At 37.6% G+C, this 27,977-nt stretch overlaps 1 protein-coding gene across 4 annotated transcripts in view; it reads right to left on the reverse strand.

Annotated features, from left to right (window-relative positions):
• Positions 1 to 27,977, reverse strand: part of LOC130557592 (NACHT and WD repeat domain-containing protein 2) — a 44,201-nt gene that overhangs the window by 7,993 nt on the left and 8,231 nt on the right. For 3 of the 4 annotated variants that reach the window (XM_057339494.1, XM_057339485.1, XM_057339505.1), the window contains exons 4-7: positions 15,790 to 15,906; positions 7,029 to 7,232; positions 5,378 to 5,525; positions 3,282 to 3,871 (exon numbers count right to left, since the gene is read on the reverse strand). In XM_057339494.1, the coding sequence (XP_057195477.1) occupies positions 3,282 to 3,871; positions 5,378 to 5,525; positions 7,029 to 7,232; positions 15,790 to 15,906 (1,059 nt within the window). Of the gene's footprint in view, positions 1 to 3,281; positions 3,872 to 5,377; positions 5,526 to 7,028; positions 7,233 to 15,785; positions 15,907 to 27,977 lie in introns of those variants that run through there. The other variant, XM_057339514.1, reaches the window with a different exon arrangement.

A 27,977-nucleotide genomic window follows, 5' to 3' on the forward strand; every position in this document is an offset into this window, starting at 1 on the left:
TTCAGTGATGCTCAAGAAGTCAACAAACTTTTTTTAATTATATTTTGAACATTTACAGATTTGACAAGGTGTATGTACATTTTTACCATGATATTACGCTAAAGACTCAAACAATACTAAAACTAGATAAAAACTAAAAGTAATGATTTAAAAAAAATAAAAACGAAATAAAAACTATTTATGCACCACTAAAAATAACTAAAACTAAACTAAATAAAAAGACAAATTACAAAACTAAATAAAAATAAAAACTAGTAATTTTTAAACCCTACTCTGACAATGAGGGTGTAAAACATGTTAGTCGTAACAAACATATACTATAAGTGAGAAAACATGTTAGGAGTAAATAAGAGATGTGGCGCATAGACACCCTTGAGAGACTACTAAAGGTGGTGTGATGTGTAGGAATGTGCATTGCAGAAATAGAGTTTCACATAAATATATTAGGGTGTCTGTGTCTTTGTTAGATAGTAGGACACTGAAGGACACTGAAAGACAGAGACAGAGAAAGGAAGTGAGAGAGAGCATTAGCAAGGATGAGGGACTTAGTCAAGGTCCCCAGGCTCATCATCTGTGAACTAACATTAGAGGATGAGGTCTTTGACGGGTTGCCATGGGTGACGGAAAATGTCAACACTACCCTTTCTCCTTTGTTCCTCGCCCCCGAATTTATCACCACCATCGACTCTGACCATCAACACATAACACACACACCATCGATCTCTACCAAAGACAATATTAGCTGAAGCTGACAGATGGGAATAAGTAGGAATCTGAAAAACTACACATTTTAAAAAGCAATTGAAAAATGCAAAAATGCAATGCTCGTGGGAAGACGCTCACAAAATAGCACAGGACATAATTCAGTCGTGATGGCCTAAGAGATTTGTCTGAATGTGTATGGCTGTAGATACATCTTCTCATGGAGAGTTTTGCCAATAAAAGGCCGGTTCCTTAAGTATTAAAGGGGTGCTGCAACGGTGTGTCATGCATTCTGACTTCTTTACAATGTTTGTAATGTTACAATGTTCTTGTCAAAAAATGAGTTGGGCGTATTACGTAGTATTTCTGTGCTCGATACACTCCCCCAGCGATCGTACAGGTTTCGGAAAGTTTTTTTCGAACATATAAAACTGTTTCATAACAATTTTTCTTAGTCCCTTATTGGACAATTCTCCCAGAAAAGCACGCGACAGCAAGGAGAGCAGGAGAAGGAGCATGTGCAGACGTCACTTTCACTTGTGTGCAGGAGAGAGAGAGAGAGCATACGTTCGCGAAGTTCAGGTGTTTGTTTGTTCACTGCATTTGGGTGATGAATGTTATATAAACGGTGGATATAACACTGGATTTGGAGATCGTTTGAAACTGATATATGGAGCCGTCCCAGCGCTAAAAGATGCCGGACATGAACCGCATGCAGTGAGTGAAACTGATGTCTGTGTTTTGTTGGCAATGGGTGCGCACGTGCTTTAGTTCAGCCTGCCCCTCCCCCCGCACGTGCCGTATGCTTTCGGAAAAAATCATACAGCTGTATCTATCTTTTATAAATGTGATCAAACTAAATACTCTTCGAAGATACGAATTATGCAATACTACTCTATAGGTACTCAAGATTAATATGAGATTGGCAGAAACCACGTGTGTTAGGGCAGCTTTAAAACAAAAAATATGAAAAAAATATATTGACACTAGTAAACCTCAGAGGTTGGATAATTGGTTGCTGCACTAACTTGAATGGTAAGACTTTACAATAAGGTGCTATTTGTTAACAATTAGTTAATGGATTAGCTAAAATGAACTACAAATGAACAATACTAATACAGCATTTATTAATGTTAGTTCATGTTAATTTCAGCATTTACTAATACATAAAAATCCAACGTTGTCACTTTTAACATTAGTTAATGCACCATGACTCAACATGAATAACTGTATTGACATGAACTAACATTAACAGAGATTAATAAATACTGAAAAACGTTTTCATTGTTAGCTATGGTTAGCTAATGCATTTACTACTGTTAACAAATAGCACCTTATTGTAAAGTGTTACCTGTCAGGAATTCAAAGGGGAAGAACCCAAGCGCAGGCAGCAGCGGTGGTGAAGGGGTTAACACATATATATTTATTGAACAAAAACAAAAGTATAAAACAAAACACCCACGATGGGGAAAAAACCAAGGAAACAAGATAACATGAAGCAGACAGGACATAGATTAACTAAGACTGGGTAAACTGAACAACACTAGACAAACGCTAAATAACAGACTTACAAAAACTCGACTTGACTTCGGAATCTTCATACTGAACACTAGTACGGACAGGAACAAGCACAAAGTACAAGGTACAGGGTACACAGGTACATACACATGCAATCCACGAGCAACAGGACAAAGAAACATGAGGGCATTTTAAAGGAGAGACAAACGAGGGATAATTACACAGGGCCGGTGGGAAACATTAGACACAGCAGGGAAGCAATACATGAAAAGAGAGGGGCGGGGCCAATGACAAGACACGAGAAAGCACATGAGATGTCAAAACATAAACAACTCATGGCTTTCTCACATAAAAGCTAAGGGCTCTGTCCCGATCCTGCCACACGACTAGAAATTCAGAAACAAGAAGGCAGAACCGTGACAGTTACCACTTGGATAATACACTCTAAAAAATGCTGGGTTATTTTCAACCCAGCACTGGGACAAAAAGGGACAAACGTATTAAATTATCCCCCCAAATTATTTTTGACCCAACAATGGGATAAAACAACCCAGCATTTTGGGTTGAAACAACTCAGCATAGGTTGAATTAGAACACGTTGGATTCGTCCCTCTTAGACCCAACACTGTGTTGAAAATAGCATAATTATTTATTAGTGTATCAGCGATTCAGTTTTTTTTATATGTAAATATAATGAACAGTATTCTGTCTATTTGGCTTGCAGATGTATTGTAATTGTAAAATGTAAATGCCAATTTACCACCCAATACCTCAATATCATATCATATATGCAACAGTAGCCCAAAATATTTAAATGTTAATTTAAATCTCATTGCACAATATCATATCATAAATGCAACAGTAGCCCAAAATATTTAAATGTTAATTTAAATCTCATTGCACAACATGTTAAGTCAGAGGAAGCAAAGACCAGCTTGAGGCAAAATCCAGGCATCCGGCAATATTACTCTAACATTTGCCGTCATCCAGATGGCCTAAAAAACAGGTCAGTATGTTCACACTTGCATTGCCTCCATTTCTAAAACATTGATCATTCTTACCTGTTTTGCAACCTCAGCCAGTAACAAGGTCTTTCCGGTACAGGGTCCTCCGTACAGCACGAGGGGAGTTATCCGTCCACCTTTCGAAGGATACAGATATTCCTGGACCATATCCAAGGCTTCGCTCTTATACACATAAAAAGATGAAAAAGTCTTGCACAGTGACAGATGCTGTATAATCTCGTCATAGAGCAGATCTGTCTCTGTATCAAAGTTCTGCTGCACAGTTGCCTGTATGATGTCCACCATGTCTTCATAAAACTGTTTACATAGACCTTCAACATAGTGGCTTTCTACTTCCTGCGAGTAGCCGAGTTTCATGTCGCAGTGAGTGACCGACGAGTAGACCCGAAGATTGGAAGCCGCCACGATCATTGGAATGAACTCATCCCGGACCTTCAGTAGGCGCTCGTAGGCTTCCTGGTTCCTCATGACTCGGTCTTCGCTCACCACGATGTCCATGTAGCGTGCCATCTCGGGGAGTTTGGCGAAGCGATCGAAGTTGGAGATCTTTCGGATGTAGCAAACGCATTTCTTGAGGAAGGCTGGGCTTTGCTTGCCTAATGCAAAGTCAAGTTCATCTTCTAATGCTGAAAGACAGGGAAAAAAGAAAACCGTCCATATTTAGCGTAACTGTGATTTTTTTTCATGTAATGGTTTTCTGCAACTAAATACTAATAAGACACATCCAGCACACACACAGTGGCACTTTGAGAAAACATGCTTAATTTGATGTCAGAAGGTGAACGCTTCCCACACTTCTGGCAGCGTTTAGCAAATGATTAGATCCAGCTCTCTGAGCAGCTTTAAGGAAAGAAAAAATGTGATATGATCTCTTAATCCAGCATTGCCTGGTTTTATCAACCTCCAAAGGCAGCGCTCCAGTGATAGCCTGCCAACCCCATCAGCTTAGTGTTATATACTTGCAGCTAACTTTGTAAATGTGAGGAGATGGGGATGCAAAGTACATGATTGCAAAACCACCCAATACCTCAATATCATATCATATCATATCATATCATGATATACCATACCATCAGTCTGTCTGTCTGTCTGTCTGTCTGTCTGACTGCCTGCCTGTGTCTGTCTGTCTGTCTATCTATCTATCATGAAAAATTAACCTACTTAAAATTCTTCAATATCTCCATGCCATTAAAGCAAATGAATCCTCAATGCAAAAAACTGCCAAATTCATATCTTTCAATAAAATGTTTCACTACAGCAATTCTGATAATAAAATTTGTGATGTTTGCATTAAGTAAGAAAACAATGGCCAAAATGGCACATACTGTATGTATCTCAGACACGAAGGAAGCAGATCAGAAATTGACTTCAAAGCCAAATTTGAATAAAAATAAACTCAGAGTTTGAGAACGGGTTGTTCTTTGCATAGAAAATACCTTGCACGAGATCTAAAACACCCACATTCAGCGGTTCCATCCCATGTCAAGATTTAGGTGTATCAGTAATATATTTAATTAAAAGACCATACTCTCAGGATGGCATCAAAGAGCGAGCAGTAAATCTGTTCTTTCTCCCGTCTCGACCCACAGTCCCTAATGTGGAGTATGGTTATGAGACTTAACTGGATCACTGAATATTGGATTAACCTGGAAGAATTAAGTTAGCCTGATAAGATCTTCTCTTATGCCGTCTAATGCAGGCATACTTTAATTTAGTCACAATGGTTTTCAAGAGCGAGATAAAAATAACATTTACATTCATTATAGGCTTTGAATAAGCCCTCTTTGAAACTACTGCTGTGTTACAGGATTCAGTCTTTTTAATTATGCATGTGATTCAACAGACAAGCAATCTTTGTTGTTGAAATGTAATGTGCCATTGATGTGTTTTAAAGACTCTCTGATGTCCATCACACAGGTGCCAGTAAACTGTATCACATTTGCAGTACTTTTTAACCTAGCCACTTTTGTAAAATAAACATTTCTGTTCACGCATGTCAACATGTAAATCACTACTATATGTTTGCATACTAAGTAAATGATTAGGGATAAAACATTTACAACTCACTCAGGCATATCTGAACCTTTATTAGCAGTGAACTTAGACATAACTACAGTATAACTAAAGCTTACCCGAGCATAAAAACTTCTTGGCCTGACCGCTCTTCATGGTTCCCTTCTCCTGCAGCTGTAAAACAGAGGTTCTGAAGATCCTCTTGATGTCCTCAGAGACCGCCCTCCACGCGTCGTTCTTTGACTTGGCTGCGCTGCTTGACTCCATCTGTGGGGGGAAGCACATATGGAGTCATCCAATTATTCAAGGTTCCAGTGTTTGCATGTTGCCCATTTAAGCCTATAAAACAGCTAATACATCGCTGCCCTAGTTACATAGATTAACACCTATTCAAAAAACAAAACAATAACAAATGTATTCATAGTATTTTTTTCTTAATTAATAATTTCAGGTTTGATTGTAAATGCCTGTACTGCTGTCCTTTTAAAACCTTGTATCTCCCTACTTTGTGATTTTTATATTTTGCCATGAATTATTATAATTAGTCACCCTTTACGTTTGTCACTGGGTTTTGCAAATATCTAACCAACAAAAAGTATTAAAAAGTGCTCATTAATTTTGACAACACAGTATTTAATCATATAAAAAGTTTCAAGTTTCATATTTCAAATTTCTGAAAAACAGCTAATTTGGACATCAGAGGTTTCGGAAGGACAGCGACAATGTATATTTTTGCAAGTTTAACACACTTCCGTCATTGATTTTAAACAATTCCTTTATACAAACTGCACAAATTTTGGCTAATTTTGGTATTTTCCATTTATTAATTGATTCATTTTTACTAACTTTTTCAGACCTTGAAAACACAAAGTATATCCATGGGCACTGGAACCCTGTGTATTACAACGTGAATTCAGATAAATTGTACCAGCTTTTAAAGTTTTTTTAGACTCTATTTACTGTTAAAGACACAAGTTTATTTTCCCTATTTGACAGTTTAGTAAGTATTTGTCATGAACCTACTTCAACCAGACAGACGGCTATAGACAGAAGAGAGATGGAGAGAAAGAGATGCTGAGTTCAGGTGAAAATTCATTGCATGCTGTTTTTCTCATTTTAGTCCAACAGAGACCCTCAGCATCACAGACGCTCCCTCAATTTGCAGCCACTCTACTTAAAAAAAAAAACTGATTTATACACACGCTCCATGATCTGTATGTGTGTGCAGGCATGATAGAAAGTGAAACGTAATTTGTGTGCGAGTTCAAAAGGAAAAGAGAAAAAGAGTTGCAGTAAGGTTTAATGGAAGACAAACTGAATTTATGAAGCTAATAAACTCCAGAGCCGGTGAACAGTGTTCTCCCCTGGTGCCGTTTCTCCAGCGCTCCATATAAAACAGCAGTCAGGCTCTGACATTTACTGGCTCCTTCACTGTGAGCTGGACAGATCGGGTCTGCTGGAATCTGGATGTGGAAGGTGCCCTCTCTTAGCTTTAAAAGGGCCAAAACAGCTGACTCAGGGTTTGCTTCATTGTTAGACTGCTTATGTCTAGACTAGAGTATGGACTTTTTAAATGCTAATGTCTAGACAAGCTCTTTGATTTACGCATATTCTTTTCGGTTAACAACGCACATTCTTAGCTGAATTAAATCATTATTTTTATTGATTGCAATCATTGAAAACAATGCTCCGGTTCTAAAAGGTAACATAAATCACAATTATTCAGATATGCTCTTACTCTCTCTGTCCTTTATCTAATCCTGTACTCACAGAGTTCTGATAGTTCTTCAGCATCTCAGCTTTTGGTTTAAGGTAGTAGGCAGGCGGGACGGAGTTCTCATCCCGACAGTACCACTCCTCCAGGATCCGTGTGTCTAATCCCGCCTCCACCGCCGCATCCAAGATCATCTCAAACTCGGCTGATTCCACCTCCCCTGGGACCCGGATGCTGCCGTATTTCTCCCCAATCAGCCCCTGGGAAAGAAGGAAAGACATTTATTTACACTTAATCAATGAGATGAAATGAGAAAAAGAAGCATAGAGAGGAGCACTGAAAGACAAAGGTAAGATTTTAAACAAACCATCAGACAAATGTGTTAGTTGCATTTCACAATTTCAAGGAAAATGGCTACATTTGAATAAATGTTGTGTAAGGGATAATGTACAGGCAGCAGGTTGTTATCGCAGAAATAAGCCCCGACCCCGAAAGTGTGATCAGACTTGTATCACACTGAAGGGGCTTTTTCGTGATAACAACCAACTGCTTGTAAATTATCCCGCTTATTACATGGCCACATGAGAAAAAAACTGGACATGAAATGTGAATTTGAAATATTTTATTAGTTCATTTCTACCGAATGCAGACCTTCTGAGAGGAAAAGCTGTTGACTTTCAGTTTTAAGGTAAGAAACGACATTCAAATGTCACAAACAGCCAATTTGGGTTTAATCATTTATAAATATAATGTCATATATGTTCTTAAAATACATATATATATATACTATATATTTAATTTGTCAAAAAAAACCTTTCAAAATGATGCAGCTGCATCTGGGTCACCGTGTGTTATTAGTTTTGAGAGGTTGTTATCTGGGAATAACGAACCTGAAAATGTCGCGACTGGCCAATCAGAATCGAGCATTCCAACGAGCCGTGCAATAAGATGTAATAAAGATAACAGGGTTGATAGGCTGACAAAAGCTGTGTGCTTAAGGTTGTATAATTATAAGGTGTTTCTTAGAGAATCGAATGCTCATATTTCAAACATGCACTTTTCAAACACACTGTTAACTTTACAAAATAACAGTAACAGGGTTGACATGTCAAGAAAATGGTTAAAAAGATTTGCCCTAGAAGAGTTCCCTTGTTGGTCTTTATGACAAATATGACAAGCTGCTATTGTTAAAAATGAACGACCATTGAGTAAGTACATAAAATAACAGCATTGAAATCTGCAGTCTTACCTTACTTTGATTCACGACAATAAGTTCAAAATAATGATTTATAAGTTGAGCTATTAGGTACGATTTCATAGGAAATATAAGTTTGTTGTCATTTGATGTAAATATATGTTTAAATTTATGTTTCAAAAACACAAATGGCGATAAAAAAGACAAAAGAATGCAACTTTCAACAATGGTTCATTCCTTAAAAAGGGCAGAAATATGGACATATTTGAGCATGTTTGATGAATAACCTGAGAATACATCTTCAAGTAACTTCAATAATATATTGTAAAACAGCAAGTGCTTAGAACGATGTAGTAGCCTACTGTATAAGTAATTTGGACATCCGAGATTTCGGAAGGACAGCGACAATATATATTTTTGTATTTTTGAACACTTCTATCATTGTTTTTAAACCATTCCTTTATACAAATAAAGGAATACAACGGATTTCTGGTGCATTTATATACAAACATTAATAGAGAGAAAACCTCTCTATTCTGAAATGTTCTTTAATGATCCTCAATAACAGGGCTCATTCAACAAAATCATCAAGAAACAAATGAAAACAGAGTAGCTTGTTTTAACAGAGGCATCAGAAACCAGAAAACAAAGGAAAGCAGACCACGTTTGGCATTTAACATTGACAATTTGTAATGATTTACAAACATAAAGGCTGCTGGACTCAGACAGCACCACTGCCAGCTTTTCTTTCTTTAGCAAGCTATTTAGCCCCCTCTGGGTGATTGTTGTCCATACCGCTGAGATTAGCAAAGCCAATTCGCTATGTTTCCAGTGTCATTGTGTCCACATGCCCATAGCTGCCAGCTGTGAAGAGTCCAAACTGTGCTGGATAAGCCTATACACTAATGATCTGGCCATTCTTAAAACATGTGCTTTATGAAACTGTTGTAGATGAATAGGAATGTGTGGGATTGTAGATGAGGGGGACTGTGGTTGCAGGGAAAACAAATATCCTGTGAGAATATCTTTATGGCAAGTCTACAGGTTGGACCTTTAATGCTTACTCAGACTCTCTTTGCATTTTCACTTGATTTTAGCCTATTCATTCTCTATTTTCTGTCCCGCTCTCTTTCCAACCTCTGCCTGCACATTATTTGTGGTAGCCTTCAAGTCTTCAGAACAGACTGTTGAGGAATGATAGATTATGGAGCTCTGCCAAATTAAAAAGGTGTGTGTTTTGAGCCAAAACTTTTCTAAGCAACTGTCTCGCTCTGTCTGATGTCAAAAATTCGGTTTTGCTTAAAATAAGTGGCCTAAATGCATAACAGAACATCGAGCAATAATAATGATGCTAGCTTCACCAATCTTAACCAATAATAAAAATGAGATTAAATCCAATATATAGAAATATTAATAACAAAAACTAAAAACATACTGTATATCGATTAGTTCACTGGTGTTACTTTGTGCAAGCAAGTCTCATGTATCGCACACATCCAGACTGAAAAACCTGAACAACGCGAGCTCAGAACCACAGTGCTCAGCCTCCAGCGATTCTAAACATGTCAAAAATCATTTGGCTCCAATTTCAGGAAATCTCATCAAAATAAACCTGCAATATGAGCTATATACAACCCATCTCTCAGTCTTTCTAGTCTGTAAAACGGAATTATATGATATGAGACTCTTTTTAATATCTGTTTACCCATTTATTAACCTGAGATTTTAACTTTAAAACAAATAATACTCAACTGAAAAAACAGGTTCTTGACATTCGTACAACACATTAAGCTTTTCTAACCAGAGTAACGAGACTGGCCATTCTCAATGTCCACGAGATATACAAGCAATCATGTGATTTATCACAAGCGTGTAACAAACACCCCAGATGTCATGAAATCCAGCTCCTTTCTTCTGGTGATGAAAATACACACTATTATCACACCCCCGGGCAAGAAGAAAACAAGACGTATGTTTGTGTGTCTGTAAAATTACACTACAGTGCTGTCTGCTTTACCACAATAAACAGTGTATAGAATACCTCGGAGGTGCTTTGAAACCAGCTTGGTCAAAACATGAGGATATATTATATACGCTATGTGTAGCCTCACAAAAAGCAACACCAGCAGGTGGAAATAATCCGGCCAGACAGTGTGCAGAATTCCCTTGACACTGGGCATTACTGTATTAAAACATCAAGACACTTTGAAGGTGTCCTAGAAGTGGGTATCATCACACACTAGTTTCTTCCCTCCAAACTCTCTGTTGTTTGGTTTCTCTGTTACAGTCCTTCATCTCTTTATACTGTATGTTTGTTGTATGTTCTGGCTCTTTCTGCCCGTCCCCGTCCCCATCCCTGTCTCTCCCTCTCTCTTTCTGTCACTGCCGCAGGCTGTGTGACAGTTTCAGCTGTGTATCTCTGCCGTCTCCTCTTGCATGAGCTTTGATGTCAGCCTTACTGTCACTATGCTGGGAAACCATAACCTCAAGGTGCACCGTGGCATTATGGGAAGTATTGCTGCTGTTGAGGATTAACTGATTTTGCAGCAATTTTAAGGGCATTTTTCAGGATTTTTTATATCCTCAAAACCAAAGATGCCATTAGGTTTGTTTCTAAGCATTATTTTACACTGTACATGTAAACATAACACTGTAGACTACAGTTGACTGTTGTGTGCATGCTTACATAGTGCAATATAGTGTAATATACACGGCCCATCCCCAAAAAGTCACCACCTGGAATTAACTAAGCAAATAGGTAAGAGCCTCCCATTGGATTGGAGGTCTAGGTTCAGCAACGTTATGTGCCCAAAGAATGAGGTCAGCTGACTACCTGAATATACTGAATGACCAGGTTATTCCATCAATGGGTTCTTTCTTCCCTGATGGCACGGGCTTATTCCAAGATGACAATGCCAGGATTCATCGGGCTCAAATTGCGAAAGAGTGGTTCAGGGAGCATGAGACATGATTTTCACACATGGATTGGCCACCAGAGTCCACACATCAACTCCATTGAGAATCTTTGGGATGTGCTGGAGAAGACTTTGCGCAGCGGTCGGACTTTACCATCATCAATACAAGATCTTGGCGAAAAATTAATGCAACTCTGGATGGGAAAAATTGACATTGTGGACATTGCAAAAACTTATCGAAATGATGCCACAGTGAATGCGTGCCGAATACGTGCCGTCAGTTTTGCTGTAAATTGGCTTACATAAACAATTTCTATTAAAAGAATGGTCAATATTGGATCTGTTGACAGCATACTGTATGTGATATTTCGACTTGCAGTTAAATGAAAATCGTGTTTTAAGTAATGCATTGACTGTACACAATGGGGGAAGGCATTCTGTGAAAATTGACAGCATGCAACAGATACTGACAGAGCTTCATATTAAACCAAGAACACAGAAAAATGATTACACTGAAACCTGAATTTTCGTACAGCAACACACATTTCTTTAATAAAAAAAACGACAATTATTTATGTTTCAATCCCATGCCGACTTTCCATATTATTCTGAACATTTCGTTTAATTTCTTTCAATCTGTCACATTTAGATTAAATAATTCTAATCTGCCTGGAGACTTCCTCCGAAGACACACCAACAAGCGCAACCCAGAACTGTCAGCAGCAAACCGTCTTGCACGCTCCCTCACTCTTGCTTTGATCAAAGGCTCGGTTTTGACTCTGAAATAGACTCGAATACAACCATCTACCACCATGCAATGACAACATAACATCGTCGAACAGCAGGGAGGAAAATGGATATTTAGATCAAACGCTCAGAGAGCTCAAACTGTGTCAGGGTTTGCTTGTTCCACATTCCAAACCATGAGGTCTTAAGGGAACTGTCTTTGAACTCAAGGCGGCTTTGGGCCAGCCGAGCTGGGTTTTGATTGAAAAGTCGTTCTTCTTTAAAAATGACCTCCATTTCAAGTATTTTGAAATAATGAAATTTGGAGCAGTTTCCAGGAAACTTTCTGGTAACTACTGAAAAAGACTTACCCATATGTCAGTTTGGAAAAGACTTTGGGTATTTTTGACTAGACTACTGAGCAATATGACCTAAATCTTGCCCTGTTCATCTAAAATAAGTCCTTGGTTGGTCATATTATAAAATAAACACTTGTCACCAACCTAATCAAATGCATAGCACAGTGGAAGATCTTTGCACATTTAACACGTGCGTGTCTGCCAAAATGATGCATTGCCTTTGAATAATCTTTATTTGGACACTTTCTCTGCAAATATTGATCTGTGAGATTAATTCGCATTTCATCTATTTAATTCGATTTGAATTATTTACCCACTCTTCCTATTTGCCTGTGACCAAAATGAAGAGCTTTATCTTACCTTTGTCTACTGCTGCATAACCTGGAAGCTAATGCTATCGCAGGAATGAGAAAGGCTAATATGGGTGAAAACAGACGCTGCCCTACATGGAAGGAGGTCAAACCACTTCATATCATTTACTAAGAGAGGATGGGAATATGGAGGGTGAGGGGAAGAGGACGAAGGAGAGGATTAGTAGAAATAGCAGACACACAAATCATTGTACAAGGTGAGGTGAAATGGATGAAAGACACTAGAGCGCTGAATGAAGAGGTGAAATGTTTGGAGTACATGGAATAGAGATGGAAAGCTCTCAGCGGATGAGAGGAAGGGGAGATGGTCGAAAACACAATAAAAGACACAGTTCAAGGGCAAAAGAGATACTACGTATGAAATAACAGAGAAACTGTGAGCTGCGAAAGGAAAATAAAGTAACTGTGGGGAAAGATTTTTTACTTTCTGAACATAATGTGAGTGGTGTTTGTCTATGAAAAAATGGGGACCATGAACGAAGGTGTTGTGGGTGGTTGCCAGGGTGTTGCTATGCGTTTGCTCAGGTGTAAATGCTAGACAAATTGCAATACACACTCAATGGGAAAATGTGGAAGGATGGAACATAATACTTTTTTTAATATAATATCCGACTCTAGGCTTCCAACAAAATCTCATGGGAATTTGTAACACGAGATGGCTTATTCGAATGAATTCGTAAAATATTATGTGTACGTTTTAGTACGATTTGTTTTTGTGCCAGTGATGCTGGGTTTAGGGCAGTGGCGATCGGTGCCTCCTCTTCAGGGGAAGCAGGAATTCAAAACACGTGTTCAGTGCTTCACGTGAACCTATGTGCATCACGCAGCATGTCAAAATACGTGCCTGCTGCAGAAGCGTCGAAAGGGTTTATGATAAAAGAGATGCATTTTGACATGACGCGCCACACACATGACACGGCTAAATACATGTTTTGCCGAGCTTCGCATTACTGCTTCCCCGGAAGAGGAGTCACGGATCGCCACTGGTATAGGGGTGGCGCTGGGGAGGGGTTTCAGAATCGCCATTTTCCTAATAATCAAACATTTTTGTTCGATTCACATCGTACAAATTCATGCAAGTTAGTCACCCCTCTTCATCCACGTTATACAAATAATAAACACAAGGAGCCAAATTTAGGTCCATTTTTCTAGACTACCCAAAAAGTGTCACTTGTCATGGTAGATTAGGGCACACTTATAAGTATAAGTATACGTATAAGAATAAGACAGATAGTATAAGAGAGAGAGAAAGAGAAAGGAAGGACAAAAGTGTTCATATTCCCTGTCAAGTGACTCTCACACACTCCACTTCACCTCACACTTCACTTTCACACACACACACATACTCTGCATCACCTCACCCATCGCTCCCTGACTCCATTTAGATCCCAATCCTCTCCCCCAGATTGCTCATTTACATTTTAATATTATGAAATCAATCTCTCTCCACACCTGAAAACTGACTCCTAGACCCCTCCTCATCACATACACACTTGTGAGGGAGCAAGTGGTCATGTGTGAATGTATATTTCTCATTGCATATAAGCCCACTGATCTGTTAGTAACACACATGGTCCTCTGGAGCGTGTGTGTGTGTATGTCTCTTTCTGCATGATGTCACACTACATTAGAAGTGCTGAGAGTCACTCTGCTGAGTGTGTGTTTGTCAGCAAGCCACAGAGGCAAAATTAGCTCCATCTTGCCAGTGAACTCAAGTGCTTGATTCCCATATGCGTGGTCTCAACATTAGCTCCTCAGAATAAGACTGAAGACACATCATACACCAATCCTAAATAAAAACATAACACCAGTTCCTCAATACTGTATGACAAGGACAATACAAACGTCATTATTATATTTCAATATATTTTGGTGCGGCTTGAAATCTATACTGTCTAGGTGAGCCCAGGAATATTTTTTTTTGGGAACCCCTGCTGTACGTTACATGCAACATTGTAATTAAACAGTATACTTCTGATTCTGATTGTTTTATGCGACTACACAATACTTGCAGCATTTGTCATTTTAGTCATAACATTTCTTTCAAACCTTAAAGCTCATAGATGACAAACTCAACCCAAAGAGTACCTCAGAGATTTTTGTAGGGCAACCCGTAGCGCCATACTAGTCACCTCGACCGAAAGCCTAAGCATTTTTCCGATAGACTTTTGGAAGATCGCAAAAATAAGATCTATGATTAACAAAGGTTTATGATGCTTACAAGTTTTGTCTATCAAGATAATCTTAAAACAACTTTGGTTACTTTCGAAGCCAAGTGCCAGAAGTAAAAAGCTAACATAAAGCTATAAACACTATACTACAATCGCTCGATATCAACGTCACCACCACCAAGCCTCCGACAACTTTTTCAAACTTTATTAAAAATGTGTTCCATGGTAATTACTCTATGACTGAACCCCCATCCATGTTTTCAAAGATTTGTACCCATGTTGCATTATTTGTGAGATTTACTGTATATGCACGATGACGTCTAACGTCTCAACCAAAGGATGTAGTCGCTTTTAGCAAACTTGTAAGCAACCGCCGTTCTTTAGACACAACAAAGCTTTTTAAAAAAAACACGAGTGGGTAATAACTGGTGTGTTTTATGTCAGAGATTTAAATGTGAAATTTTTAGAGGCTTTGTTAACCACAGATCTTATTTCAGACAATTTACCAAAAAACTCATTCAAAAAACCCATAGACTTTGGTGCGATGGAACCTGGAAGTGCTAAAATGCTAACTTGCTTCCGGGGTTTGCATACAAACATACTCTCTGCGGTACTATAATTGCATAAGTGCTTGCATGGCAGCCCAGTACTGATATAATTTAAACATTGTATTTCTCTTTCCACGGTTTGGTCAAACTAATTCAGCTTTATTCCTACAACCTCATCTTGATATATCAGATTCAGGTTTGAATCCTTCAATGACGTACATTGGTTGAATTTTTGCAATTCAAAATCTGATTGACGTCACTGTAGTATTTTCATACTAAATTCTGATTGATCCTTCCTTCATCTGTTCACCAAAAAGCTGGTACATTGAATACAGAAGCATCCTTTATCTATTAATACGTCTTATATTGCATAACACTACCGATGTCGTTCTTTTCCTCATTTGGGTTTACTTACTCTAAACGTCATTGATTTGCAAGCACTGATATTTCCCTGAGCAAATGCAAATACACCTTGATTATTATTCCCGTGACTTGCTGGTTAAGGGTTTGATAAAATGTTGTATATACCCACAACAAAGCATGGACCGGCTGAAGTCTGCAGACATTCCTCTAGGAGTTTCATCCGTAGCCTGTGCAGTTCTGGACTGTCCCACTCCTCTGGATCAATGCCCCAGTAGAGATCCACCACCTAAAAAATACACAATAAAGAATAAACACAACTTCCCTTTAAACTGTATTTTATAAGAGTGATGTATCAAAACCCTTAACTAAAGCATAATTCTTTTTTATTTCCAACTAGTAGATCTAGAGAGTAGTGAATCCTGGGAGAGTATGAATTTCCACACTCTTTCAGCGCACATTACCACTTTAAAACGAACCACAGGGAGAAGAATGAGGAAAGAGATAAAGAGAGACAGAAAATGGGAGAGAACAAGAGTGGAGAAGTCAGGAGCGAAAGCAACGTTCACCATGTGTGTTCCTGCAGTCAGCTAAACACTGCACGCATGCCGAGAACAGATTCCAATCTTAATTGTGTCTGTATATGTGTGTTTGCCGAACAAGTAAAATATCTCAAGAACGCCAATCATTTACACCATAATAACCTCACACAGCCTTTCGTATTCACTTCCTTATGCTCTCCAGCTTACTACATACGGTACAGCAACAAAAACTGTCTATGGCACACAAATAATAGATGGATAGATTTAAACTAACACACACAATATCCACACACAAATAAAGCTGCTCCTGCATTGGTGAGACAATAATAGAGGAACGAGAGTGAGCCAAGGATAAAAAAGAGGAGGCTTGTGTCTTGGTGTGTGTCGTAATGGACTTAATGAAGAGAGACAGGCCATTTCCTCAGCACCAGTATGGCAGGACACAGGGATTTCCCTGGACACATTTGTCAGAATCAGTGTCACTGGTGCAGATAATTCAAACAGCAAACACGCTGCAGGGAAAACCTCTCTCCACGCACGCATGCGAGTGTATTGAAGGACTGGGGTTTCATAATCACATAATGGGTTTCAAATGTATGTTGCATATAGTATGTGTGATTTGCATGCTGATCATCTCTGGTCAGTGATTTTAATTTCATGTGTTTTGAATGTCTTCCACATTCATGCATTCTCACGGCAGGTCGAATGAAATTCTGTTGTCATTTGTGTTGCGGTGGCTCTTTAAGATCTCATCACACATTCCTCTTGCTCAGCTGGCTAATCCAAAACTACATTGTGCCCTGCTTTCCTCCCAGACTTCATTTAACAAATGGCTTCCGTTCAAAAGCGCATAAAGCACAAGGGACTAGCAACATTAGGCGAGCTCTATACCCAAGATCGCTATGCTAATCAAACTTCTAAGGAGAGCAAAATGCTTCTTATGAACAATGTCTCGCTTCATTATAATCTGAAAGAGGAAAGTCAAGGTTGTTTTTTCACATGTCGATTGAACAAAACGCCAAAAGGCATCAAGTCGGGTAAAAACATGAAAATGTATACATTTACATGAAAACTAATGTTTTGAATTACTTTTAAAACAGTCTTTTAAAAAGATTTTAATCTTCATCTCATAAGAGTCTACTAGAAATACTATTCATTTATCTTGGGGTAAAACATGTAATAAAAAATGAACTGAAAATGTAAATTGAATCAGCATAAGATTATTTTGCACAACACACTTATTACACAACGCACTGGAATACTTGATTCTGATTGGCTAATCGCTACATTCCAAGGTCTGATATTCCCAGATAACAACCGCTCAAAACTAATAACACATGGTAACCCGGATGCTGCAATTTATTTTGACAGACACAGTTTAATATTACATAAACATTAAATATAAGTATATCCTTTAATAACATATGTGACATTTTATTTACAAATGATTAAACAAAATTTCCTGTTCCTGGTATTTGAACTTACCTAGTAAGGTCTTACCTAGTAAATGGGTTTTCCTCGCGTAAGGCCTGGATCTGCCTGTACATTATCCCTTACTTAATATTTAAGGGTGTATTCTTAAGAAACTAAAAAAGTCTGTTTAATTCCAAAGTCAGATATTATATCCAAAAGGTTTCAACTATGATAATCAGGTCTGATTGGCCATTATGATTGGTATGAGTGAGGATCACATCAAATATTGTCACAAATGAGTTTATGTGGACATTTTCAGAAATGTGGCATTTACAACTATAAACAAAGCTATACACACACACACACACACGTGTTGACACTTACACACTTTAGGGTTGATGGAGCTGAACTATTAACTAACCAAGCAATTACAGTCTGACAGCAAAGCCCTCGGGAAAGCCCGATAACAAGGTATAAAGAAGCCCAAACATCTGGATGTGACAACACGGATGACAAACTCCTCAGGTTTCACCGAGAGGGGGACAAAAGGAGACAATTAGCATGCATCCAATGTTTTTCACCAAAATAAACACAAGAAATTTAACAGAGGAGCTGACAGAGTATAAAAAAGTTGTGATCTTCAGCAAAACAAAGATACTTTGGGGAACTAAAGCCACAAAGCCATCAGATTTATAGTAAGTGAATGAGCCAGCGCAGTCCAGTATGTGAAGGAAATTAATGGCTTACTGTATTCCCCAAACGCTAACAAAAGACAGATTTAATAAACACAACGTCTGCTACTGAATCCCTGAATTATGACAGCTGTCATCTGCTTTTATGATACTCATATCTGTAAATGACAAACTAATCACACTGATGAGATATGAGAACAGGCAGAATTGAATTGAAGGACAAATGTTGACTGTTATCCTTTCTTTCCTTCAAACTTACGCAAACAGCACACGTTTAAACCACACAAGACTACAAACTCATGTTTTTCAAAGACAATATGCACACATCTCACAGGGAGTATCATTAAATGGGATTTATTACACCCAAACACAGGGGAAAAAGACAGAAAAGCATCATTTTCCACTAATAGTGCTATAGTAAAGAAATGATAATGAGGTTTACACAGCCACTGAATGCTCCGGCTATAAAAATTAATTTCCTAATAAAAAGAAAATATGACTGTATTTGCATAAGTACACAGCATGTACTGAGACTTCATCTGAGGATTTGCAAATTTAACTGCGGGTAAATCCCGAATGGCTGGCGATAAGGGGTGAAAATGTGTCAAACTGGTCAGCTCCGATGCTACAATCGTAAAAATTCTAAACCAGGGATATATTTAAAGCGACATTAAGTAGCTAACAATTGGTCCAGCGAAGCTAACAAAATGAAATAAAAATCACAAAGAGCAAAGACAAAATAACACAAGCACTGTTGACAGGTTTTAATACTTTGCGGTTTTAATTCTTTTCTCTCCATTTTTCATGATTAATCCGAGAATGTTGCAACAGTGTCTCGAAGATAGAATGAATGGGAATGAAATCATTCAGAAAGTATTAGAGGTACATTGTAGAGAAGAGCCTTAAATGAAAAAACAGAGACGTGTCTTTGAAAGTAACAAACATGTCTTTGAAATAAACGGTGATGTTATGATGAAGCTACTTGTTATCTAAAATGTTTTCGTTGCATGCTGTCAGTTTGCTCACCTCAATACAGTGTTTGTACTGTTACGGTGTGGACTAACTACAAATTTTAAAACTCCGATTATAAAGCCATTCCACGCATTACTGAAATGCACACAATGTAGCGTTAAAATCAAACAAAGATGCAAATACTACCACTGCTAAAACTACTTTCATATTTTTGGTTTCATCTTGTAGAGTTGCGGGGAAAATGGTGCTATTTATTATGAAGTAGCACAACAGCCTGAATTTAATTATAGAATCTGCAAACAGCTACCGTACAAGTCTACAGATACTATTAAAATCTAAGAATTACGTTGGCTTTACTGCCGGTAAAGAGATTGAGCAAAGGATGCACATCATTTACAATGCAGCTGCCAATTTCATCGCAATAAAAAAGGCCTACAGATTCTCCTGAGATGAGTTATGAGTTATTGTCCTTCTGGCTGCTGCTCTACAACAATGTTCCACTTTAAGAGAAGACAAATGTGTGAAGTGATGACCCCCATTAAGAGACAATTAAGAGAGAAAGATGAAACTCTGTATGAGTGCGCAATGCTACAGTAGGTATTACTATTAAAACACTCAATAAATGAAAATGAGAACACTGCGTAAAAGATATCAGGAGCATGTATGCAACAAAAAGTGGGGATATATTAAAAACGAAAGATAAAAGTGAAGGACTAAAAAGTGCGGTCAGGTAGTTGACGAATACGCCGTAAAAATATATTTTTTTGTAAAACACCATTTCTGAAGAAAAAAATACACATATTTATGTATGGGGTGAAGTCTGAAGTTTCAGAAAATATAAGGTGTCACTTAATTAGTCAACTCTTTCACTGTTTTTTTGAGCATTTTTACGAAAATGTCCTATGGTATGGAGGACAAGGAGTGCAGATTAGAAATAAAATAAAGAATCAATTGATCATTTTAATAATTAAAACTAAAAAATGTAAACATATAAATCACTTTTTAAATTGAGAAATTAATAGACTTGGTTGATTGTTGATTTCATTTGTGTTTTACAATGTAGTTTAGTTGAACAATAAAACATTAAATTAGAAAAAACTTTTTTAAATGTATAAATGAATAGATACATTTTAACTCCCTCAATTAATTCATGTTTTAAAACGTGAAAAAAATAAAACAATAAAAAGTAAATTCATAAATCATTTAAATGCACATTTTAAATTGCTTTTTAAAAAACCATTTGCCAAATTCGACTCAGTTTTAGGATACACCCCTTCTACATGTCATACGAAGTAAATGTAACGCGGAATTTCATTGGACAGCAAGAAAGACCTACCGCCATTAAAACAGTAACGACTTGCGTGCCATAACCAAATAACATGGCAGAAGTTAATTCGGACACTGCAAATTTGGGGTTCTTTTTTGTGCGTCACACCTGAGGACAGAAATGGTAGTTATTGCATTAAATGAGAGTGAGAGGTATTACACTTTTTTTATTTAACTTTGACAATGTTTTAAAAATGTATTAATAAATTCATAGACAAAACATTACAATCTAAGGTAAAAAGGAAGAAAAATTCCAAATAGTTTCCCCCCGAAAACATTTTCTATGTCAGTCATTCAGTCAATCAGTATGTTACTGAAACTTTTCTAGTGTCTCCCTACTGCACAGCACAGCGAATTGCTTTTCAAACTATATTCATTAAGATGTGAATTAATTTTATAACGTATAAGGCTGCTCTATAAGGAATCATTTTGATTCTATTTTCTTTCTGTGTCGTTCTCTTAGGATCTCCTCCCTTCAATGTTAATCATTGTTAATTTTCTCTCTATAGATCCGTGTGCTCTCTCTTCCATTCATTTTTCTCCCTCAATTCTTTCTGTCTCAAAACCAAAGAAGTACCACATTTTATTCATTTGCATGACACTTACAACAATAAATTTTCTTCAAAAACGTCAGAAAAATTGTAAATAATGTAACAATTAAATTTGAGAACACCACAAATGATCAAAAATGAATAAGAAATGAGTTAAACAATTATTATTAAATTGACCTTGTCCTCTTGTGGATAATTTCGGGGTGTCACACCAAAGGACAACATAAATTAACACTTTTATAGTGGTTCCAAAAAAGTGAAATATTTGAACAATTTTGAGACCATGTACACACGTCATGTGCCTCACAGGGGCTTCAGTAACATGATCTTGAATACCCCATTTTTGGCAAATTAATGTTGTTCGTGGATCTGGTGTCACACCAGAGGACATGGTTTTCAGTGACAAAATGTATCCTACGCTTTTACAAATATATGGATGAAAAAAATTTACGTTTTAATATAATTTACTGAACCATGCTTGAGACAATCACACCATAGGACAATTTTGAGATTTGGCTTTAAAAATCTATTAACAAAGCAGTTATAACGACAGGTCCATGTAAGATAAAGATATGCTTAACCATTTACTGCATTTTAAATGATGACAGTACTAATCATGTTCATTTTATCATGTGTGACAGTGATAATGCCATGTCACGTCAACAACCCGGTCCCTGATTTAGAAGGCTGTTAGCTCACCCACCCTAAAGAGAGAACCACGTTCCTCACACCCTTGGAGCAGTCACCAATCTCCATGCCTTCATCTCATCTCACACACTACCCACAATGCACTGCTCTTGAGTGCTTCTGCAATTAGACTACTGCTATGGCAACCAGCTGCCTGCCTTTTCAATTTAGATGAGGGAGAGTCAGAGAAAAACAGGCAGAGAGAGAGGGAGAGAGAGAGAGATAGAGAGAAAGAGAGAGAGAGAGAGAGAGAGAGAGAGAGAGAGAGAGAGAGAGAGAGAGAGAGAGAGAGAGAGAGAGAGAGAGAGAGCAGCCAAATGTTAAAACCATAAAACCTTACATCAATCATGTCTATGCCTGGAATGAAAATGGCCTTTTTTCCTGCAAATGGCTAATCGATATGTTTGAAGTCAGAACGAAGAAGCCACATTAATTCCATACAAGGCCCTGGATCAATGGGCCCGGCACAACAACACACAAGCCCCAAGAGAAGTGAGCATTTGTACCTCGATCTCTGTCCCTGTATATTTTCATCTCTTCCCGTTCCTGTTACCCTACAGCTGTTTTCCATCCTTTTTCCTCGCCGTCTCATCCGATGAAGCCCCAATGAATGCTGACAGAGCCAATGTGCTATCGCCAGCATGGAGCACTCACATAACTTCCCAGGGTGCCAGTAGAGGTTGATTCATGGTCTACTGAGGAGTACAAATAAGCCACCAGCTAAAGGGTTGCATGGTTCAAAAGCCACGTTATCACCTGACCTCTATGAACCTAAGAATGCAATTAACCCCCTTAGTTACTATAGCACAAATCTGTGTTGGTCAACCCACAATTTCTGGATGTCACAGTCTATTAAACAGAGTTCCAAAAGAAAGTAGCAAACGAAGTCTACTTGATCACACAATTACAAAAACAAAAGATATTTAAATAGCCATTTATCTTATTCTGACATTACAAAACAGCATTGACGTCACATTCACAGAGTAATTTCCTCTCTTTACCTGCCCAACTCCACTATGTATGCATGTTTTTTAATGAGAAACTTGGCCACCAAGCCTCACGTTTCATACATTTCGGACAATATATGAATCATTTTTCCCCGTTTGACTCCCATAATGCATGTATAAAAGTAACACACAGCATGATCAACAAACATTTAATACTCAATGCTTTATTTCGTGTGAACTTTTCAATGCATTTGCCTTTTTACTTTTTACCCCAGTTCCCCAATATGCTGTTATTCGCCTTATTGCCAAATAAATGAATCCAAAAATATCTTAAAAGCATATTGCTTTGTTCATTTTTGTACCAAACAAGCAAATATTGTACAGTATTATAAAAGGACGAAAAAATATTAATAGCAAATAAATTGTACCCCTATTCCCTAATATGTTATCATTTGCCTTTTTGCCAAATAATGTTATCAAAAAATACTATAAAACATCGTTTTTTGTTTACTTTATACGATCAAATATTGTACAATATCATAAAAGAGGGCCAACAAATATTAATAACAAATAAAACAGCACTTAATGTATGATTTATTTCCTGGGAGGTATTAATGCCTTTTTATTTTGCTTTTTAAAATTAAACCCATATTCCCTGATATGCTGCAATTTGCCTTTTTGCCAAATAATTGTCCAAACAACACTTCGAAAGCATTAGACACATGCTGATCACTAGGTTTGATGGTCTGAATGTGTCAGGCGGCTCAACTGCCCTTCCCACAGCCTCGACTTCAGCCTTGTAATCAAACCTCACCTCTGATGCCGTCGTCATGGCAGCCAAACGCTATTACCAGCCATTTGCAAGTGCCTACAGCTCGTCTCCTGCTCCCTCATTGAACTATTAAGACTATCATTAAAAGGTATTGTTTGTATGAAAGCAGGACGTCATGGTGTGCATGACCATGTTGAGTTGAGATTATGATGGCTGATGTGATTAAATTGACTGGAAGCTAAATGGGAGTTTGCAGATTACACAGTTGTTTAAATGGTCAGTTAGGGTTTGAGGACAAGTGTGACCATCTGGGTAACAGCGAGACAGGGATGTGGAAGTGCCTTCAGACAGACTGAAATAAAAACATTGTAATTTTATGGACACACTGATTTCACGAACAGAGAATTCAAAAATGATTTGATTCAAGATTATTATGAAGAATAAGTCATTACAAGTCCAAACAAATGCGCAATGCAGTTGTTTTCAGTCAGTCAGTATCTTCAGACATCACATGAGTCTGAGATCAATGCGTTCTTTGATGTCATTCAACTTCCAAGGATTGCTATTCTAATTTCAAGAAAAGACCCATTGAGAAAATAAAAATTATGAAAACAACTGAAATTTTGATTCAAAATAAAAAACACATTACAACACACTATAAAACAAACCTCTCCCTCTGTAATTTATATAAGACTCATCTACTACAACTCAATGAAACTAAAGTTTCATGTATCTTATCATGTATTCTTATCATTACTACTTGTCACATTAAGCAGATTATAGCCATACACCCTAATTCTTCCCCCACACTGTGGAAGCCTATTACAGTTTACTTCAGATCTGATGGCCACACTGTTACAGGGATTAAGTGTGCGAGTATTAGCTGTGGCTGGACGAAGATGGCTCCTTCAGCACGCAAACACACACCCTCTCTCTCTTTCTCCAACAACACACACACCATCCCTCCGAGGGACACCACAGGAAATAGAATCAAATAACGGTGACCAGAGAGAATCACGATTTGCCACATCATATTTGCCGGTTGAGAGAACTCCCCTCATTGTCCGTTTTCTCTCTCTTTCTCTCTCTCTCACACCTCTCTCTCTCTCTCTTTCTCTCATTCCATTTGTTTTAAAATAAAAACATGGTGAATGTGAAGCCAAGATGACATTAATAAGATTTTTATGAGCCATGTTTACACACACCTGTGACCTCACATTCAATAGGAGTCAGGCTACATAAGCTACAATGATGCACCAGTGCAAAGGCAAAGGAATTATTAAAATTATTAATAAACATAACTTTATTGAAAAACAAATTTATATAAACAGTTATTTAAGAATTATTTGATCACATTTTTGTAGGGATGCACAATAAATTATCGGCCATATCGGTATCGGCCGCTAAATGGTCATTTTTAATGTTATCGGTATCAGCCGATAATACAATTTAGGCCGATATGTTATAGCCGATAAATTATGAATCATTTCCTCTAGTTGAACCACTTCAGCTGCACGCTGCTCACAGTTAAAATACAGTACAGTGCTGTCATTGTGTCGTGATCATTCACATACTGCTATAGCAAAACATTGTTGATGAAGTAAATTATAGGAACAAAAGCATATTGTTTGAAGCCGACTGCTGTCTGACTGCTTTCTGTCTTGAGACTTGTGGCTATTGAGAACACCTTTCTGGGTTGCTCTGGAAGAACATTTTTCATTTTTTTATTAAATAAACATTATACCAGAGAAGTTTAAAAAGTTAAAGAATCTTTATTTAGTGTACAGTAGGCTTGGTACATGATTTTCGGGGGGGGGTGGAATTTTCAGTCTCAGAAAATGTTATATTAATATTTAGATACTGTTTATCGGCCAATATATTGGTTATCGGCTTCCAATGTTCAAGAATTATTGGTTACCATTATCAGCCAAAATTGACATATCGGTGCATCCATACATTATTGCTGCCGTTTCTTTTATTAAAATGAAACCAGAACCCGACCACGCTGCACAAAAATCAAAGACTGGATTCAAAAACTCAACAAATGTGCAGCCTGTAAGGGCAAGACGTGACCAAGAAAAACTACTATTATAGGCTAACAGGACTGATTGATCAGAAACACTTAGGAACAATCAACAGTGAAAGGAACAGGGTAGGGTTGCATCAGCCATTCGTAAATTCCTTCTGAAATGAGAACGTAAAGTCAATATTCGGAACAGCTAGTTTGTAACTAACTCTGCATTACTCAGTTGCACCATTTGCTCTTAGGGCAGAACGTAGTTAGTAGTTCGTAAGCTCTCTGTAAAGTAATGTGTAGTCGCATAAAATGACGTTTGCCTTCAATAGTCCAATAACAGCCTTTAAATTTGTGAGAAAAAGTGTTGAAGTGTTGTGAATTTAAAAACATTCTTGGTGTAAACTTATTTTACCTCACATAATAACGGTAAAATAAGTTTTTATTAAATATAATTCTACCTAATTATGAGTAACATAATAGGTATTTTATTAAACATTTTAAGTTAAACAAACAAAAGAAAAATGCTGATTAAAAATAATACAACATTCAAAAATAATAATAAATGACATGTATTATGGGTGATTTCATTTTACAGCCAACCGCTAATGAAATAAAAAAGATGATTTTATTTTGACATGCACAACACAGGCACGGAGGCACGCTATTGGTTCTTGTTAGAGCCGCTAATAAAGTAATGTCATCACATAATGTTCTCTGTTTTTGAAGGTGTGTGACTGTAAATGTCAGCATTTTCATATATGTTTAAAGTATTCATGTCGAGTGAAACTACAGTTAATTTAGTTACTACATTGAGTTTGCAGTTTTATTCCTACAGTTACACCTGACGGGAGGCTTCCGTAAATACTTAATGTTCATACGTAATGTCAATGTTATGCTTCAACTAAGTTGAATGGTGCAACTCAAAAATATTTAGCAGTCTGTAAGTTGTAACTTAAAGCCGATTTAAGTCAAAACAACTTACAATACGCACAGTTAGGGCATTTTCCAAACGGCATTTATGCGCCCTTGAAGGGCCCTGTCAGAAGTCCGTTAGCGAAGGGTACATGCCATGGTCACTTCAAGGAAGTGAGTTCCGTTTTTGATCACACGATCTTGGAATACGAGTTCTCACGATGCATTTTGAAGCAAATACAGTGCAGGATTTTGACGTTACCTACAAATGTAAGTACAATAATTTAGTTTGTATTTGTTTTACACAATTTTTGCCAGTGATAAATATGATTTAAGATGGTTAAAATATAGTATAAGATAATTAAGTTTATAGGAAAATATGTTTAAAAATAGCTACTTGTTTATAGGTTTCCTATGTCATATACTTCCTTTATTAATACCAAGTGGAGTGAAAAAACAAGGTGAAATAAGACATAATTACACAATAATCAACAAGTAGTAATAATGTTATTTATTTTCAACAAACGAGCGCTGGATTCTGAGTGCACATGTGGCCTTGTCAAGGTAACATTTGGCCAGTCATTCCCTTTGTGTAGGGAGTTCCAAAAGCATACACGAGAGACATTAATGTGTCACGATTAGGTGAGGTGCAATGACAGAGGACCCAGGTGCAGACAGCGGGTAAGGGGTTAACAAGACATTAATAATAAAATAAAACAAAGACAAAACAAAAGCCCACGAGGGGGTAAAACAAGAACAAGGATATAACAGGACACAGGAACAAGGACTAACTACACCTAACAGGACTAAAGATAACATTTACCATTTAATACAAATAACTAGAATAGACTAGACTAGACTAGACTAGACTAACAGAGACAGGAACTCACCCACATGAAACGAATGACAATGAACCAGCACAGGACAGAAAACACAAGGGCATTATAAGGGATCAAAATCAAGAGGGGACAGGTGTGGGGCATGACATCATAATGAGCACTAACGAGGAAACAAGAGGGCAGGAACAATGAGAGACCGGAGAGTATGGAAGGCCATCAGTGCCAAAATGCCCCTCTCCACATGAAACAAGAGGTTCTGTCATGATTCTGCCACTAGATCTGCCACTAGGCATTGACAGCTAAGGGAAAATAAAAAGGTGTGAGGAAAAAAAATGGATGTGTCAGAATATTCGATCTGTGCATTAGGTCTGGCAGCGTAAATGCAGTCTAATAGACCTGCCACTTACTATTCATCAAACATCAATATTGACATGAAAAGAGAAAACAATTCAGTGCTCTGGTCTGGTAAACTAAACTCATACAAAAAATTCCCATACACATACACATTCACCGCGGGTCCCCTTGCATGGAATTCCCCATGTTATTTCTACAGTAGCCCTAAACGAACAAACTGCTCTACAGAGCGCATTTCGTAAATATGTTAAGTCCTTCAGCAAAGAAGTGAAAACGTGACCACATCTTAGTCCTGTCTCAGCCTCCGTAGTACTTTGAAATTGAGGGGTGGCGTGA

This window comes from Triplophysa rosa, linkage group LG1, assembly GCF_024868665.1.
Source record: "Triplophysa rosa linkage group LG1, Trosa_1v2, whole genome shotgun sequence".
NCBI classification, from domain to species: domain Eukaryota; kingdom Metazoa; phylum Chordata; class Actinopteri; order Cypriniformes; family Nemacheilidae; genus Triplophysa; species Triplophysa rosa.